The sequence below is a fragment of the Cherax quadricarinatus genome, chromosome 100 (genome assembly GCF_038502225.1).
Source record: "Cherax quadricarinatus isolate ZL_2023a chromosome 100, ASM3850222v1, whole genome shotgun sequence".
NCBI lineage: Eukaryota > Metazoa > Arthropoda > Malacostraca > Decapoda > Parastacidae > Cherax > Cherax quadricarinatus.
Window position 1 is genome coordinate 6,040,903 of NC_091391.1, and position 19,312 is coordinate 6,060,214.

Below are 19,312 nucleotides of genomic sequence, written 5' to 3' on the forward strand. Positions count from 1 at the left end.
GTGGTAGTAGGTTGGTAGTCAGCAACCACCCAGGGAGGTACTACCATCCTGTGGTAGTAGGTTGGTAGTCAGCAACCACCCAGGGAGGTACTACCATCCTGTGGTAGTAGGTTGGTAGTCAGCAACCAACCAGGGAGGTACTACCATCCTGTGGTAGTAGGTTGGTAGTCAGCAACCACCCAGGGAGGTACTACCATCCTGTGGTAGTAGGTTGGTAGACAGCAACCAACCAGGGAGGTACTACCATCCTGTGGTAGTAGGTTGGTAGTCAGCAACCAACCAGGGAGGTACTACCATCCTGTGGTAGTAGGTTGGTAGTCAGCAACCAACCAGGGAGGTACTACCATCCTGTGGTAGTAGGTTGGTAGTCAGCAACCACCCAGGGAGGTACTACCATCCTGTGGTAGTAGGTTGGTAGTCAGCAACCAACCAGGGAGGTACTACCATCCTGTGGTAGTAGGTTGGTAGTCAGCAACCACCCAGGGAGGTACTACCATCCTGTGGTAGTAGGTTGGTAGTCAGCAACCAACCAGGGAGGTACTACTGTCCTGTGGTAGTAGGTTGGTAGTCAGCAACCACCCAGGGAGGTACTACCGTCCTGTGGTAGTAGGTTGGTAGTCAGCAACCACCCAGGGAGGTACTACCATCCTGTGGTAGTAGGTTGGTAGTCAGCAACCAACCAGGGAGGTACTACCATCCTGTGGTAGTAGGTTGGTAGTCAGCAACCAACCAGGGAGGTACTACCATCCTGTGGTAGTAGGTTGGTAGTCAGCAACCAACCAGGGAGGTACTACCATCCTGTGGTAGTAGGTTGGTAGTCAGCAACCACCCAGGGAGGTACTACCATCCTGTGGTAGTAGGTTGGTAGTCAGCAACCAACCAGGGAGGTACTACTGTCCTGTGGTAGTAGGTTGGTAGTCAGCAACCACCCAGGGAGGTACTACCGTCCTGTGGTAGTAGGTTGGTAGTCAGCAACCAACCAGGGAGGTACTACCATCCTGTGGTAGTAGGCTGGTAGACAGCAACCAACCAGGGAGGTACTACCATCCTGTGGTAGTAGGTTGGTAGACAGCAACCACCCAGGGAGGTACTACCATCCTGTGGTAGTAGGTTGGTAGACAGCAACCACCCAGGGAGGTACTACCATCCTGTGGTAGTAGGTTGGTAGACAGCAACCACCCAGGGAGGTACTACCATCCTGTGGTAGTAGGTTGGTAGACAGCAACCACCCAGGGAGGTACTACCATCCTGTGGTAGTAGGTTGGTAGTCAGCAACCACCCAGGGAGGTACTACCATCCTGTGGTAGTAGGTTGGTAGTCAGCAACCACCCAGGGAGGTACTACCATCCTGTGGTAGTAGGTTGGTAGTCAGCAACCACCCAGGGAGGTACTACCATCCTGTGGTAGTAGGTTGGTAGTCAGCAACCACCCAGGGAGGTACTACCATCCTGTGGTAGTAGGTTGGTAGTCAGCAACCACCCAGGGAGGTACTACCATCCTGTGGTAGTAGGTTGGTAGTCAGCAACCAACCAGGGAGGTACTACCATCCTGTGGTAGTAGGTTGGTAGTCAGCAACCACCCAGGGAGGTACTACCATCCTGTGGTAGTAGGTTGGTAGACAGCAACCAACCAGGGAGGTACTACCATCCTGTGGTAGTAGGTTGGTAGTCAGCAACCAACCAGGGAGGTACTACCATCCTGTGGTAGTAGGTTGGTAGTCAGCAACCAACCAGGGAGGTACTACCATCCTGTGGTAGTAGGTTGGTAGTCAGCAACCACCCAGGGAGGTACTACCATCCTGTGGTAGTAGGTTGGTAGTCAGCAACCAACCAGGGAGGTACTACCATCCTGTGGTAGTAGGTTGGTAGTCAGCAACCACCCAGGGAGGTACTACCATCCTGTGGTAGTAGGTTGGTAGTCAGCAACCAACCAGGGAGGTACTACTGTCCTGTGGTAGTAGGTTGGTAGTCAGCAACCACCCAGGGAGGTACTACCGTCCTGTGGTAGTAGGTTGGTAGTCAGCAACCACCCAGGGAGGTACTACCATCCTGTGGTAGTAGGTTGGTAGTCAGCAACCAACCAGGGAGGTACTACCATCCTGTGGTAGTAGGTTGGTAGTCAGCAACCAACCAGGGAGGTACTACCATCCTGTGGTAGTAGGTTGGTAGTCAGCAACCAACCAGGGAGGTACTACCATCCTGTGGTAGTAGGTTGGTAGTCAGCAACCACCCAGGGAGGTACTACCATCCTGTGGTAGTAGGTTGGTAGTCAGCAACCAACCAGGGAGGTACTACTGTCCTGTGGTAGTAGGTTGGTAGTCAGCAACCACCCAGGGAGGTACTACCGTCCTGTGGTAGTAGGTTGGTAGTCAGCAACCACCCAGGGAGGTACTACCATCCTGTGGTAGTAGGTTGGTAGTCAGCAACCAACCAGGGAGGTACTACTGTCCTGTGGTAGTAGGTTGGTAGTCAGCAACCACCCAGGGAGGTACTACCATCCTGTGGTAGTAGGTTGGTAGTCAGCAACCACCCAGGGAGATACTACCATCCTGTGGTAGTAGGTTGGTAGTCAGCAACCAACCAGGGAGGTACTACCATCCTGTGGTAGTAGGTTGGTAGTCAGCAACCAACCAGGGAGGTACTACCATCCTGTGGTAGTAGGTTGGTAGTCAGCAACCAACCAGGGAGGTACTACCATCCTGTGGTAGTAGGTTGGTAGTCAGCAACCACCCAGGGAGGTACTACCATCCTGTGGTAGTAGGTTGGTAGTCAGCAACCAACCAGGGAGGTACTACCATCCTGTGGTAGTAGGTTGGTAGACAGCAACCACCCAGGGAGGTACTACCGTCCTGTGGTAGTAGGTTGGTAGACAACCACCCAGGGAGGTACTACCATCCTGTGGTAGTAGGTTGGTAGTCAGCAACCACCCAGGGAGGTACTACCATCCTGTGGTAGTAGGTTGGTAGACAGCAACCACCCAGGGAGGTACTACCATCCTGTGGTAGTAGGTTGGTAGACAGCAACCACCCAGGGAGGTACTACCATCCTGTGGTAGTAGGTTGGTAGTCAGCAACCAACCAGGGAGGTACTACCATCCTGTGGTAGTAGGTTGGTAGTCAGCAACCACCCAGGGAGGTACTACCATCCTGTGGTAGTAGGTTGGTAGACAGCAACCACCCAGGGAGGTACTACCGTCCTGTGGTGGTAAGTTGGTAGACAGCAACCACCCAGGGAGGTACTACCGTCCTGTGGTAGTAGGTTGGTAGACAGCAACCACCCAGGGAGGTACTACCGTCCTGTGGTGGTAAGTTGGTAGACAGCAACCACCCAGGGAGGTACTACCGTCCTGTGGTAGTAGGTTGGTAGACAGCAACCACCCAGGGAGGTACTACCATCCTGTGGTGGTAAGTTAGTAGACAGCAACCACCCAGGGAGGTACTACCATCCTGTGGTAGTAGGTTGGTAGACAGCAACCACCCAGGGAGGTACTACCGTCCTGTGGTAGTAGGTTGGTAGTCAGCAACCAACCAGGGAGGTACTACCATCCTGTGGTAGTAGGTTGGTAGACAACAACCACCCAGGGAGGTACTACCGTCCTGTGGTAGTAGGTTGGTAGACAGCAACCACCCAGGGAGGTACTACCGTCCTGTGGTAGTAGGTTGGTAGTCAGCAACCACCCAGGGAGGTACTACCATCCTGTGGTAGTAGGTTGGTAGACAGCAACCACCCAGGGAGGTACTACCGTCCTGTGGTGGTAAGTTGGTAGACAGCAACCACCCAGGGAGGTACTACCGTCCTGTGGTAGTAGGTTGGTAGACAGCAACCACCCAGGGAGGTACTACCATCCTGTGGTAGTAGGTTGGTAGACAGCAACCACCCAGGGAGGTACTACCGTCCTGTGGTGGTAAGTTGGTAGACAGCAACCACCCAGGGAGGTACTACCGTCCTGTGGTAGTAGGTTGGTAGACAGCAACCACCCAGGGAGGTACTACCATCCTGTGGTGGTAAGTTGGTAGACAGTAACCACCCAGGGAGGTACTACCATCCTGTGGTAGTAGGTTGGTAGACAGCAACCACCCAGGGAGGTACTACCGTCCTGTGGTAGTAGGTTGGTAGTCAGCAACCAACCAGGGAGGTACTACCATCCTGTGGTAGTAGGTTGGTAGACAGCAACCACCCTGGGAGGTACTACCGTCCTGTGGTAGTAGGTTGGTAGACAACCACCCAGGGAGGTACTACCATCCTGTGGTAGTAGGTTGGTAGACAACCACCCAGGGAGGTACTACCATCCTGTGGTAGTAGGTTGGTAGTCAGCAACCAACCAGGGAGGTACTACCATCCTGTGGTAGTAGGTTGGTAGACAACAACCACCCAGGGAGGTACTACCGTCCTGTGGTAGTAGGTTGGTAGACAACCACCCAGGGAGGTACTACCATCCTGTGGTAGTAGGTTGGTAGTCAGCAACCAACCAGGGAGGTACTAACATCCTGTGGTAGTAGGTTTGTAGACAGCAACCACCCAGGGAGGTACTACCGTCCTGTGGTAGTAGGTTGGTAGACAACCACCCAGGGAGGTACTACCATCCTGTGGTAGTAGGTTGGTAGTCAGCAACCAACCAGGGAGGTACTACCTGGTGGCCCGGTGGCCTGGTGGCTAAAGCTCCCGCTTCACACACGGAGGGCCCGGGTTCGATTCCCGGCGGGTGGAAACATTTCGACACGTTTCCTTACACCTGTTGTCCTGTTCACCTAGCAGCAAATAGGTACCTGGGTGTTAGTGGACTGGTGTGGGTCGCGTCCTGGGGGACAAGATTAAGGACCCCAATGGAAATAAGTTAGACAGTCCTCGATGACGCACTGACTTTCTTGGGTTATCCTGGGTGGCTAACCCTCCGGGGTTAAAAATCCGAACGAAATCTTATCTTATCTTACCATCCTGTGGTAGTAGGTTGGTAGACAGCAACCACCCAGGGAGGTACTACCATCCTGTGGTAGTAGGTTGGTAGTCAGCAACCACCCAGGGAGATACTACCATCCTGTGGTAGTAGGTTGGTAGTCAGCAACCACCCAGGGAGGTACTACCATCCTGTGGTAGTAGGTTGGTAGTCAGCAACCACCCAGGGAGGTACTACCATCCTGTGGTAGTAGGTTGGTAGTCAGCAACCACCCAGGGAGGTACTACCATCCTGTGGTAGTAGGTTGGTAGTCAGCAACCACCCAGGGAGGTACTACCATCCTATGGTAGTAGGATGGTAAACAACAACCACCCAGGAAGCTACTACTGTCCTGTGGTAGTAGGTTGGTAAACAACAACCACCCAGGAAGCTACTACTGTCCTGTGGTAGTAGGTTGGTAAACAACAACCACCCAGGAAGCTACTACTGTCCTGTGGTAGTAGGTTGGTAGTCAGCAACCACATAGGGAGGTACTACCATCCTGTGGTAGTAGGTTGGTAGTCACCAACCACCCAGGGAGGTACTACCGTCCTGTGGTAGTAGGTTGGTAGACAGCAACCACCCAGGGAGGTACTACCATCCTGTGGTAGTAGGTTGGTAGTCAGCAACCACCCAGGGAGGTACTACCATCCTGTGGTAGTAGGTTGGTAGTCAGCAACCACCCAGGGAGGTACTACCATCCTGTGGTAGTAGGTTGGTAGTCAGCAACCACCCAGGGAGGTACTAACATCCTGTGGTAGTAGGTTGGTAGTCAGCAACCACCCAGGGAGGTACTACCGTCCTGTGGTAGTAGGTTGGTAGACAGCAATCACCCAGGGAGGTACTACTGTCCTGTGGTAGTAGGTTGGTAGTCAGCAACCACCCAGGGAGGTACTACCATCCTGTGGTAGTAGGTTGGTAGTCAGCAACCACCCTGGGAGGTACTACTGTCCTGTAGTAGGCTCGTAGACAGCAACCACCCAGGGAGGTACTTCCGTCCTGTGGTAGTAGATTGGTCGTCAGCAACCACCCAGGGAGGTACTACCATCCTGTGGTAGTAGGTTGGTAGTCAGCAACCACCCAGGTAGGTACTACCATCTTGTGGTAGTAGGTTGGCAGACAGCAACCACCCAGGGAGGTACTACTGTCCTGTGGTTGTAGGCTCATAGACAGCAACCACCCAGGGAGGTACTACCATCCTGTGGTAGTAGGTTGGTAGACAGCAACCACCCAGGGAGGTACTACCGTCCTGTGGTAGTAGGTTGGTAGACAGCAACCACCCAGGGAGGTACTAACGTCCTGTGGTAGTAGGTTGGTAGACAGAAACCACCCAGGGAGGTACTACTGTCCTTTGGTAGTAGGTTGGTAGTCAGCAACCACCCAGGGAGGTACTACCATCCTGTGGTAGTAGGTTGGTAGTCAGCAACCACCCAGGGAGGTACTACCGTCCTGTGGTAGTACGTTGGTAGACAGCAACCACCCAGGGAGGTACTACTGTCCTGTGGTAGTAGGTTGGTAGTCAGCAACCACCCAGGGAGGTACTACCATCCTGTGGTAGTAGGTTGGTAGTCAGCAACCACCCAGGGAGGTACTACCATCCTGTGGTAGTAGGTTGGTAGTCAGCAACCACCCAGGGAGGTACAACCATCCTGTGGTAGTAGGTTGGTAGTCAGCAACCACCCAGGGAAGTACTACCATCCTGTGGTAGTAGGTTGGTAGTCAGCAACCACCCAGGGAGGTACTACCATCCTGTGGTAGTAGGTTGGTAGTCAGCAACCACCCAGGGAGGTACTACCATCCTGTGGTAGTAGGTTGGTAGTCAGCAACCACCCAGGGAGGTACTACCATCCTGTGGTAGTAGGTTGGTAGTCAGCAACCACCCAGGGAGGTACTACCATCCTGTGGTAGTAGGTTGGTAGTCAGCAACCACCCAGGGAGGTACTACCATCCTGTGGTAGTAGGTTGGTAGTCAGCAACCACCCAGGGAGGTACTACCATCCTGTGGTAGTAGGTTGGTAGTCAGCAACCAACCAGGGAGGTACTACTGTCCTGTGGTAGTAGGTTGGTAGACAGCAACCACCCAGGGAGGTACTACCGTCCTGTGGTAGTAGGTTGGTAGTCAGCAACCAACCAGGGAGGTACTACCATCCTGTGGTAGTAGGTTGGTAGTCAGCAACCACCCAGGGAGGTACTACCATCCTGTGGTAGTAGGTTGGTAGTCAGCAACCAACCAGGGAGGTACTACCATCCTGTGGTAGTAGGTTGGTAGTCAGCAACCAACCAGGGAGGTACTACCATCCTGTGGTAGTAGGTTGGTAGTCAGCAACCAACCAGGGAGGTACTACCATCCTGTGGTAGTAGGTTGGTAGTCAGCAACCACCCAGGGAGGTACTACCATCCTGTGGTAGTAGGTTGGTAGTCAGCAACCAACCAGGGAGGTACTACCATCCTGTGGTAGTAGGTTGGTAGTCAGCAACCACCCAGGGAGGTACTACCATCCTGTGGTAGTAGGTTGGTAGTCAGCAACCAACCAGGGAGGTACTACTGTCCTGTGGTAGTAGGTTGGTAGTCAGCAACCACCCAGGGAGGTACTACCGTCCTGTGGTAGTAGGTTGGTAGTCAGCAACCACCCAGGGAGGTACTACCATCCTGTGGTAGTAGGTTGGTAGTCAGCAACCAACCAGGGAGGTACTACCATCCTGTGGTAGTAGGTTGGTAGTCAGCAACCAACCAGGGAGGTACTACCATCCTGTGGTAGTAGGTTGGTAGTCAGCAACCAACCAGGGAGGTACTACCATCCTGTGGTAGTAGGTTGGTAGTCAGCAACCACCCAGGGAGGTACTACCATCCTGTGGTAGTAGGTTGGTAGTCAGCAACCAACCAGGGAGGTACTACTGTCCTGTGGTAGTAGGTTGGTAGTCAGCAACCACCCAGGGAGGTACTACCGTCCTGTGGTAGTAGGTTGGTAGTCAGCAACCACCCAGGGAGGTACTACCATCCTGTGGTAGTAGGTTGGTAGTCAGCAACCAACCAGGGAGGTACTACTGTCCTGTGGTAGTAGGTTGGTAGTCAGCAACCACCCAGGGAGGTACTACCATCCTGTGGTAGTAGGTTGGTAGTCAGCAACCACCCAGGGAGATACTACCATCCTGTGGTAGTAGGTTGGTAGTCAGCAACCAACCAGGGAGGTACTACCATCCTGTGGTAGTAGGTTGGTAGTCAGCAACCAACCAGGGAGGTACTACCATCCTGTGGTAGTAGGTTGGTAGTCAGCAACCAACCAGGGAGGTACTACCATCCTGTGGTAGTAGGTTGGTAGTCAGCAACCACCCAGGGAGGTACTACCATCCTGTGGTAGTAGGTTGGTAGTCAGCAACCAACCAGGGAGGTACTACCATCCTGTGGTAGTAGGTTGGTAGACAGCAACCACCCAGGGAGGTACTACCGTCCTGTGGTAGTAGGTTGGTAGACAACCACCCAGGGAGGTACTACCATCCTGTGGTAGTAGGTTGGTAGTCAGCAACCACCCAGGGAGGTACTACCATCCTGTGGTAGTAGGTTGGTAGACAGCAACCACCCAGGGAGGTACTACCATCCTGTGGTAGTAGGTTGGTAGACAGCAACCACCCAGGGAGGTACTACCATCCTGTGGTAGTAGGTTGGTAGTCAGCAACCAACCAGGGAGGTACTACCATCCTGTGGTAGTAGGTTGGTAGTCAGCAACCACCCAGGGAGGTACTACCATCCTGTGGTAGTAGGTTGGTAGACAGCAACCACCCAGGGAGGTACTACCGTCCTGTGGTGGTAAGTTGGTAGACAGCAACCACCCAGGGAGGTACTACCGTCCTGTGGTAGTAGGTTGGTAGACAGCAACCACCCAGGGAGGTACTACCGTCCTGTGGTGGTAAGTTGGTAGACAGCAACCACCCAGGGAGGTACTACCGTCCTGTGGTAGTAGGTTGGTAGACAGCAACCACCCAGGGAGGTACTACCATCCTGTGGTGGTAAGTTAGTAGACAGCAACCACCCAGGGAGGTACTACCATCCTGTGGTAGTAGGTTGGTAGACAGCAACCACCCAGGGAGGTACTACCGTCCTGTGGTAGTAGGTTGGTAGTCAGCAACCAACCAGGGAGGTACTACCATCCTGTGGTAGTAGGTTGGTAGACAACAACCACCCAGGGAGGTACTACCGTCCTGTGGTAGTAGGTTGGTAGACAGCAACCACCCAGGGAGGTACTACCGTCCTGTGGTAGTAGGTTGGTAGTCAGCAACCACCCAGGGAGGTACTACCATCCTGTGGTAGTAGGTTGGTAGACAGCAACCACCCAGGGAGGTACTACCGTCCTGTGGTGGTAAGTTGGTAGACAGCAACCACCCAGGGAGGTACTACCGTCCTGTGGTAGTAGGTTGGTAGACAGCAACCACCCAGGGAGGTACTACCATCCTGTGGTGGTAAGTTGGTAGACAGTAACCACCCAGGGAGGTACTACCATCCTGTGGTAGTAGGTTGGTAGACAGCAACCACCCAGGGAGGTACTACCGTCCTGTGGTAGTAGGTTGGTAGTCAGCAACCAACCAGGGAGGTACTACCATCCTGTGGTAGTAGGTTGGTAGACAGCAACCACCCTGGGAGGTACTACCGTCCTGTGGTAGTAGGTTGGTAGACAACCACCCAGGGAGGTACTACCATCCTGTGGTAGTAGGTTGGTAGACAACCACCCAGGGAGGTACTACCATCCTGTGGTAGTAGGTTGGTAGTCAGCAACCAACCAGGGAGGTACTACCATCCTGTGGTAGTAGGTTGGTAGACAACAACCACCCAGGGAGGTACTACCGTCCTGTGGTAGTAGGTTGGTAGACAACCACCCAGGGAGGTACTACCATCCTGTGGTAGTAGGTTGGTAGTCAGCAACCAACCAGGGAGGTACTAACATCCTGTGGTAGTAGGTTTGTAGACAGCAACCACCCAGGGAGGTACTACCGTCCTGTGGTAGTAGGTTGGTAGACAACCACCCAGGGAGGTACTACCATCCTGTGGTAGTAGGTTGGTAGTCAGCAACCAACCAGGGAGGTACTACCTGGTGGCCCGGTGGCCTGGTGGCTAAAGCTCCCGCTTCACACACGGAGGGCCCGGGTTCGATTCCCGGCGGGTGGAAACATTTCGACACGTTTCCTTACACCTGTTGTCCTGTTCACCTAGCAGCAAATAGGTACCTGGGTGTTAGTGGACTGGTGTGGGTCGCGTCCTGGGGGACAAGATTAAGGACCCCAATGGAAATAAGTTAGACAGTCCTCGATGACGCACTGACTTTCTTGGGTTATCCTGGGTGGCTAACCCTCCGGGGTTAAAAATCCGAACGAAATCTTATCTTATCTTACCATCCTGTGGTAGTAGGTTGGTAGACAGCAACCACCCAGGGAGGTACTACCATCCTGTGGTAGTAGGTTGGTAGTCAGCAACCACCCAGGGAGATACTACCATCCTGTGGTAGTAGGTTGGTAGTCAGCAACCACCCAGGGAGGTACTACCATCCTGTGGTAGTAGGTTGGTAGTCAGCAACCACCCAGGGAGGTACTACCATCCTGTGGTAGTAGGTTGGTAGTCAGCAACCACCCAGGGAGGTACTACCATCCTGTGGTAGTAGGTTGGTAGTCAGCAACCACCCAGGGAGGTACTACCATCCTATGGTAGTAGGATGGTAAACAACAACCACCCAGGAAGCTACTACTGTCCTGTGGTAGTAGGTTGGTAAACAACAACCACCCAGGAAGCTACTACTGTCCTGTGGTAGTAGGTTGGTAAACAACAACCACCCAGGAAGCTACTACTGTCCTGTGGTAGTAGGTTGGTAGTCAGCAACCACATAGGGAGGTACTACCATCCTGTGGTAGTAGGTTGGTAGTCACCAACCACCCAGGGAGGTACTACCGTCCTGTGGTAGTAGGTTGGTAGACAGCAACCACCCAGGGAGGTACTACCATCCTGTGGTAGTAGGTTGGTAGTCAGCAACCACCCAGGGAGGTACTACCATCCTGTGGTAGTAGGTTGGTAGTCAGCAACCACCCAGGGAGGTACTACCATCCTGTGGTAGTAGGTTGGTAGTCAGCAACCACCCAGGGAGGTACTAACATCCTGTGGTAGTAGGTTGGTAGTCAGCAACCACCCAGGGAGGTACTACCGTCCTGTGGTAGTAGGTTGGTAGTCAGCAATCAACCAGGGAGGTACTACTGTCCTGTGGTAGTAGGTTGGTAGTCAGCAACCACCCAGGGAGGTACTACCATCCTGTGGTAGTAGGTTGGTAGTCAGCAACCACCCTGGGAGGTACTACTGTCCTGTAGTAGGCTCGTAGACAGCAACCACCCAGGGAGGTACTTCCGTCCTGTGGTAGTAGATTGGTCGTCAGCAACCACCCAGGGAGGTACTACCATCCTGTGGTAGTAGGTTGGTAGTCAGCAACCACCCAGGTAGGTACTACCATCTTGTGGTAGTAGGTTGGCAGACAGCAACCACCCAGGGAGGTACTACTGTCCTGTGGTAGTAGGCTCATAGACAGCAACCACCCAGGGAGGTACTACCATCCTGTGGTAGTAGGTTGGTAGACAGCAACCAACCAGGGAGGTACTACCGTCCTGTGGTAGTAGGTTGGTAGACAGCAACCACCCAGGGAGGTACTACCGTCCTGTGGTAGTAGGTTGGTAGACAGAAACCACCCAGGGAGGTACTACTGTCCTTTGGTAGTAGGTTGGTAGTCAGCAACCAACCAGGGAGGTACTACCATCCTGTGGTAGTAGGTTGGTAGTCAGCAACCACCCAGGGAGGTACTACCATCCTGTGGTAGTACGTTGGTAGACAGCAACCACCCAGGGAGGTACTACTGTCCTGTGGTAGTAGGTTGGTAGTCAGCAACCACCCAGGGAGGTACTACCATCCTGTGGTAGTAGGTTGGTAGTCAGCAACCACCCAGGGAGGTACTACCATCCTGTGGAAGTAGGTTGGTAGTCAGCAACCAACCAGGGAGGTACTACTGTCCTGTGGTAGTAGGTTGGTAGACAGCAACCACCCAGGGAGGTACTACCATCCTGTGGTAGTAGGTTGGTAGACAGCAACCACCCAGGGAGGTACTACTGTCCTGTGGTAGTAGGTTGGTAGTCAACAACCACCCAGGGAGGTACTACCATCCTGTGGTAGTAGGTTGGTAGTCAGCAACCACTCTGGGAGGTACTACTGTCCTGTAGTATTAGGCTCGTAGACAGCAACCACCCAGGGAGGTACTACCATCCTGTGGTAGTAGGTTGGTAGTCAGCAACCACCCAGGGAGGTACTACCATCCTGTGGTAGTAGGTTGGTAGTCAGCAACCACCCAGGGGTAGTCAGCAACCACCCAGGGAGGTACTACCATCCTGTGGTAGTAGGTTGGTAGTCAACAACCATCCAGGGAGGTACTACCATCCTGTGGTAGTAGGTTGGTAGTCAGCAACCACTCTGGGAGGTACTACTGTCCTGTAGTAGTAGGCTTGTAGACAGCAACCACCCAGGGAGGTACTACCATCTTGTGGTAGTAGGTTGGCAGACAGCAACCACCCAGGGAGGTACTACTGTCCTGTGGTTGTAGGCTCATAGACAGCAACCACCCAGGGAGGTACTACCATCCTGTGGTAGTAGGTTGGTAGACAGCAACCACCCAGGGAGGTACTACCATCCTGTGGTAGTAGGTTGGTAGACAGCAACCACCCAGGGAGGTACTACTATCCTGTCGTAGTAGGTTGGTAGACAGCAACCACCCATGGAGATACTACCGTCCTGTGGTAGTAGGTTGGTAGTCAGCAACCACCCAGGGAGGTACTACTATCCTGTTGTAGTAGGTTGGTAGTCAGCAACCACCCAGGGAGGTACTACCATCTTGTGGTAGTAGGTTGGCAGACAGCAACCACCCAGGGAGGTACTACCGTCCTGTGGTATTAGGCTCGTAGACAGCAACCACCCAGGGAGGTACTACCATCCTGTGGTAGTAGGTTGGTAGACAGCAACCACCCAGGGAGGTACTACCATCCTGTGGTAGTAGGTTGGTAGACAGCAACCACCCAGGGAGGTACTACCATCCTGTGGTAGTAGGTTGGTAGTCAGCAACCACCCAAGGAGGTAGTACCATCCTGTGGTAGTAGGTTGGTAGTCAGCAACCACCCAGGGAGGTACTACTGTCCTGTGGTAGTAGGCTTGTAGACAGCAACCACCCAGGGAGGTACTACTGTCCTGTGGTAGTAGGTTGGTAGACAACAACCACCCAGGGAGGTACTACCATCCTGTGGTAGTAGGTTGGTAGACAGCAACCACCCAGGGAGGTACTACTATCCTGTGGTAGTAGGCTGGTAAACAGCAACCACCCAGGGAGGTACTACTGTCCTCTGGTTGTAGGTTGGTAGACAGCAACCACCCAGGGAGGTACTACCATCCTGTGGTACTACCATCCTGCCAAGTGAGTGTAAAACGAAAGCCTATAATTGTTTTACATGATGGTAGAATTGCTGGTGTTCATTTTTCTGTCTCATAAACATGTAAGATTTCAGGTACGTCTTGCTACTTCTACTTACACTTAGGTCACACTACACATACATGTACAAGCATATATATACACACCCCTCTGGATGTTCTTCTATTTTCTTACTAGTTCTTGTTCTTGTTTATTTCCTCTTGCCTCCATGGGGAAGTGGAACAGAATTCTTCCTCCGTAAGCCATGCGTGTTGTGAGAGGCGACTAAAATGCCGGGAGCAAGGGGCTAGTAACCCCTTCTCCTGTATAAATCACTAAATTTAAAAAGAGAAACTTTCGTTTTTCTTTTTGTGCCACCCCGCCTTGGTGAGATACGGCTGGTACATTGAAAGAAAAAAAAAAGAACTTACAGCTCCTACAATGTGTGTGTGTACATATGTGAAACATTTTTATATACAGCATTTATATTCTGTGAATTGAATTTGATGATCTATCCTTACAGGATTCTCAGCCTTCCAGTTCTACCCAACAAACTCAGCAATACTTGGTGAGCTAAGATTTTGTTTAATCTATAACCATTGCTTAGATACTTCCAGGGTGTGACTGTAATCAAGATTGTGCATAATTGAATATTAAGTAGATATGCTATACATTGTATGTGCATGCACAGAAAGTCCTCACTTAACTTTGTGTCATTATAATGTTGATGAGAAAAAAATTGATTCGTGGCCAGGGCCACTGTATGTGTGAGAGTTTACAAGTTCCGTTTGTGAACTGCCTTGTGCTAGGTGTTTGCTGACACTGTCACTTATTTTATCGAACCCCTTAACATTACCAATAAAACACCTGATTTGGACCTGTAAGCATAAGGATTAGTCTGTCCAGAATGCTCATGCATGTTAGTGGCTTTCTTTATACTTAACAATATTTTACTACATGTTAACTAAGTTTTTACAAGACTAGTGAGGCTCAGGTTAGAGTATGCAGGAGAGAGGGAGATCATTTCCCAGTCAAAGTAGGCCTTAGACAAGGATGTGTGATGTCACCGTGGTTGTTCAATATAATTATAGATGGGGTTGTAAGAGAAGTGAATGTTTGGGCCCTAGCAAGAGGTATGGAGTTAAAAGATAAAGAATCTAACACAAAGTGGGAGTTGTCACAGTTGCTTTCTGCTGATGACACTGTGCTTTTAGGAGATTCTGAAGAAAAGCTGCAGAGGTTGATGGGTGAGTTTGGTGGGGTATGTAAAAGAAGGAAATTAAAAGTAAATATAGGAAAGAGTGAGGTGATGAGGATAAAAAAATTAGGTGATAAAAGATTAGATATCAGATTGGAGGGAGAGTATGGAGGAGGTGAATGTATTCAGATACATGTATTTGGGAGTGGACATGTCAGCGGATGAGGTGAATCATAGAATTGACGAGGGTAAAAGAATGTGTGTTGCACTTAGGAGTCTGTGGAGACAAAGAACTTTGTCCGTGGAAGCAAAGAGGGAATATATGAGAGCATAGTTATACCAACACTCTTGTATTGGTGTGAAGCATGGGTGATGAATGTTGCAGCGAGGAAAAGGCTGGAGGCAGTGGAGATGTCATGTCTGAGGGCAATGTGTGGTGTGAATATAATGCAGAGAATTCGTAGTTTGGAAACTAGGAGGAGGTGCAGGATTACCAAAACTCTTATCCAAAGGGTTGAGGAGGGATTGTTGAGGTGGTTCGGATATGTAGAGAGAATGGAACGAAACAGAATGACTTCGAGAGTGTATAAATCTGTAGTGGAGCGAAGGCGGGATAGGGGTCGGCCTAGGAAAGGTTGGAGGGAGGGGTAAAGGATGTTTTGTGTGCAAGGGGCTTGGACTTACAGCAGACATGCGTGAGCATAATTGATAGGAGTGAATGGAGACAAATGGTTTTGAGGACTTGACATGCTGTTGGAGTGTGAGCGAGGTAACTTTTATGAAGGGATTCAGGGAAACCGGCAGGCTGGACTTGAGTCCTGGAGATGGGAAGTACAGTGCCTGCACTCTGAAGGAGGGGTGTTAATGTTGCAGTTTAAAAACTGTAGTGTAAAGCACCCTTCTGGCAAGACAGTGATGGATTGAATGATGGTGAAAGTTTTTTGTTGTGCCAACCTGCCTTGGTGGGAAACAGCCGATGTGTTAAATAAAAAATAAACTGTGCTGTATACTACACAAAGAAATAAAATCTTGACTAGGTTTCGATTTTAGTATTTTTCACTCAGTGACACTACTACAGTTACACTACCATTACCTTCCAGTTACACTACCATTACCTTCTGTTGTTATAACCTCGGCCTTTTGACTGGAACACTCATTCTCACACTGATAGCCATTCAGAGTAAGTTCTCTTCCTTATGTTTCCCCTCACACCTCATTAAACATCCCCCTCACACCTCATTAAACATCCATGGTAAAGTGGACACCCTGCCTTGCTGGGAAACAGCCAATGTGTAAATAAAAATGTAAAAATACTTCAGACGAAGAAAAATAAATTGGGATGCGTATCTTTCCAATTTGTGTTCTTTTATTAATTTATATGTCTGAGACAGAAAAGAAAGGTGTAACTGAGCAAAAAGAGGCAGGAAGGTTCATATTGAGTGCTTTAGGGATAAAAATACAACTGATTCCACTTAAGAGTGTGTATATGAAGATGTTAATTAACCTTAGTTCTCCATGGGGAAATGGACCAGAATTCTTCCTCCGTAAGCCATGCGTGTCGTAAGAGACTAAAATGCCAGGAGCAAGAGGCAATTAACCTCTTCTCCTGTATAAATTACTAAATACAAAAAGACAAACTTTCATTTTTCTTTATTCAGGTCACCCTGCCTTGGTGGGAGATGGCCAGTTCATAAAATAATAACCTTAGTGTAAACTATAATTTGTAGTATATCACGTTATCACAGTATTAATAAAATATATGTATAAGGAAGTCGTAAATCAATAAATGTCAAGCAAATACACAATAAAGCCAACATTTTTATAATTTAAGTCTCTAAAATGTATATTTCTTGTTTTCAGTTTGAGATGCTATCAAGGGACGATGAAATCATGGTTGTATCTCTGATTAAGAGACTCGGAGGAAAATATAGCCTCGTGCCAAATGACGAAACCGTACTAGGCGACCGTAACTTTCCAAACTGTAACTCTCTTCAACATAACTTTCCTAACTTTGTCTCTGTTACCCAAGATGGTAATACTCAACTATTCTAAGTAGCAGTAACTCTCATAACTTTGGTAACTTGGCTACTACTCACAAAGGCGATATTGAGCTATACTAAGTAGCAGTAACTTTAGCCCATCTTTAAAGTAACATTTACTATAATTAAAGTAATTATGGTTATACTATTTACAAAAAAAAAAAAAAAAAAATTCTGGACAAATCATAATATCGCTAAAAGCAAAATATTTCCTATCTGAATCTATTGGTCATTGTTAGCCAGTCAGTGGTCCTTTCTCAGTCCAAATTTTCAACTTTGAATTTTCAGAGGTACAATGAGAGGCCACAGTTACCTTTGGATAACTTGTGTTTATGTAGAAAAGTAAAATAAGTGACCATAGTCACATTTGTATGCAAAGGTGACATAAGAAGGCAGCCACCTTTGACAGCCCTTAGTGGTATACAGAACCAATGAGTTGTTGAATAAGACACATGTACAACACCTGAACAGTGTTACAAGCCAATGTAACACTGGAACAATGTTACATTGGCTCCGTTATTCAAATTTTGCAGATCTGTATTATACTGCATTATACACCATTGTATTTTAGTTGTAAGTGGTTGATTGCCACTTAGTACAAGTGGTCCTTGACTTACCATGGGGTCACACTGCTGAACTCATCGAAAGTCTGATATATATGATAAATAAGGGAGTAAATAACTACCATCACTGAGTAAATAAATGCTTAATGTAACTAACTTACGATGGTGCTTTTGCACCATCGTAAAGTCAGAGAATTGTAAGTTGAACCATCATAAGTCGAGGAGGACCTTTACTAAGTTAAGGAGAGGTATTCCTGTAAACGAAGAACTTCCAGCTGGTTCAGTATACCCTTAATATGAGCTATTACTACACGTCTTTTTATTACATGATTATATACCGTATTTTCCAGCATAATCTTAAATTTAAAAAGAGGCTTTTGTTGTTGTTTTTATAGGCCACCCTGCCTCAGTGGGATATGGCAGGTTCACGAAAAAAAAATTCCGGCATATACCTGGAATATACAGCTGGAGAGGGTTTTGGGCGTCAGCGCCTCCACAGACCCGTCTGTGACCAGGGCCACAGGGGCCAGCTAAGCAGTTTATCGTAACAGTAGTAAGCAACTGCTACTGGAAAATACGGTACATATATAGGACTCTAGTTTTAGATAATAAAAGTTTTGATAAAGTAAAACACATTTATCTGCAGGATTTTAATATTAATTGTATGCAGGTTTTAGGAATTATTTTTGCACATAATTGGAAAAATTCAGTAATTAAAAAATTAAACTTTAATTTTGTTTACATATATAAAAAAATATCAATGAGTGTACAGTAATTGATGACTGTACAATAATTGAACTATAGGAGTTACTTAAGAATAGAAATCTTGATACTGGTTTAAGCCTGGAATTGAGTAACTTTGGAACATTATTACTCAAGCTCTGAGTTGTACAGAACCTGATTTAAAATTCCTAATATCCTGCCTAGTTTTTGATTCTTGACATATGTTGCACGATCACAGTTTGTGCAATGGAGTATATTTTATATGTTTCTGGCTTGGCTTTTGCATAGAGCAACCTGGGTTACTGGCTTTAGGAAGGTTCCTTTATGTTGGTGAGGGGCTCTTGATTTAGGGAATTGGATCTGTGCTCCAGTTCCCTGAATTAAGCCTGAATGCCTTCCACATTCCCCTCCCTGGCGCTGTATAATCCTCCGGGTTTAGCGCTTCCCCCTTGATTATAATAATAATACTGGCTTTAGGGTAATGATGGCTTACATGTATCTAAGCACTTGTCAGTTTGCAGAAAATGTACATAGAGTCATACGCCACTCATTTCGGCCTACGTCAATTCAATTGCCTTTACGTCATTTTTCTAGAGTAAATTTCAGTTCAGCGAACATCATTGAGCCTGACTGTCACTCATCAACATCATCTACGTCATATTTTTTTAAGTGTGTTCATTATTCTTTAAAAGATATGACAGAAATGCTTTTTAAGTGTTCTTTTTAAGGTTTGGCAGTACTAGTTATATTCTTTCACTAGTTATTTATGCTAGTTTTACAGTGTTTATCATCATTTTAGGCATTTTAACCCTTAAACTGTCCAAACGTAGATCTGCGTTCATGTGCATAACACTCCAAAGGTAGATCTACGTTTTATTTTTCGTGCTCTTCAGATGTAAAAAAAAAAAACATAGATCTATGTTCGGAGCGCTACACACGTGAACATAGATAACGTAGATCTACGCTCAGAGCCCTACACATGTGAACATAGATAACGTAGATCTACGCTCGGAGCCCTACACATGTGAACATAGATCTACGCTCGGAGCGCTACACGTGTGAACGTAGATCTACATTCGGACAGTATTACAACCCAGGATTCCAAATGGCCTGTTATCCCGGGTATAATGGGAGCAAAATAAACACAGCAGAAAAAGTTTAGACTTATATTATCCTTCACCAATTTAGAACAGCAATATGTACACTATGTACAGTGATAAATATAGTGCACTCCACGGTAAGCAAGGCAGAAATAGAAGCCACAAGATAGCAGACCGTGCTTCAACCAGCTCTAGAATGGGAATGACAAGGGGAGACAGGAGAGTGGTACCCACATAACCTCTGCGATTGCCAAACCCATCATCTTATTGGCTAGGACCTGGTCACT

The 19,312-nt window shown here is 48.8% G+C and overlaps 1 protein-coding gene across 2 annotated transcripts in view; it reads left to right on the plus strand.

The window, feature by feature from the left end:
* The window catches only part of LOC128704646 (uncharacterized), a 44,220-nt gene extending 25,139 nt beyond the window's left edge, over positions 1-19,081 (plus strand). For both annotated transcript variants that reach the window (XM_070079619.1, XM_070079617.1), the window contains 2 exons: positions 13,926-13,970; positions 16,461-19,081. In XM_070079619.1, coding sequence (XP_069935720.1) covers positions 13,926-13,970; positions 16,461-16,652 — 237 coding nt within the window. In that variant the 3' untranslated portion in view covers positions 16,653-19,081. The remainder of the gene's footprint in view (positions 1-13,925; positions 13,971-16,460) is intronic.
* Positions 19,082-19,312: the final 231 nt, after the last annotated feature.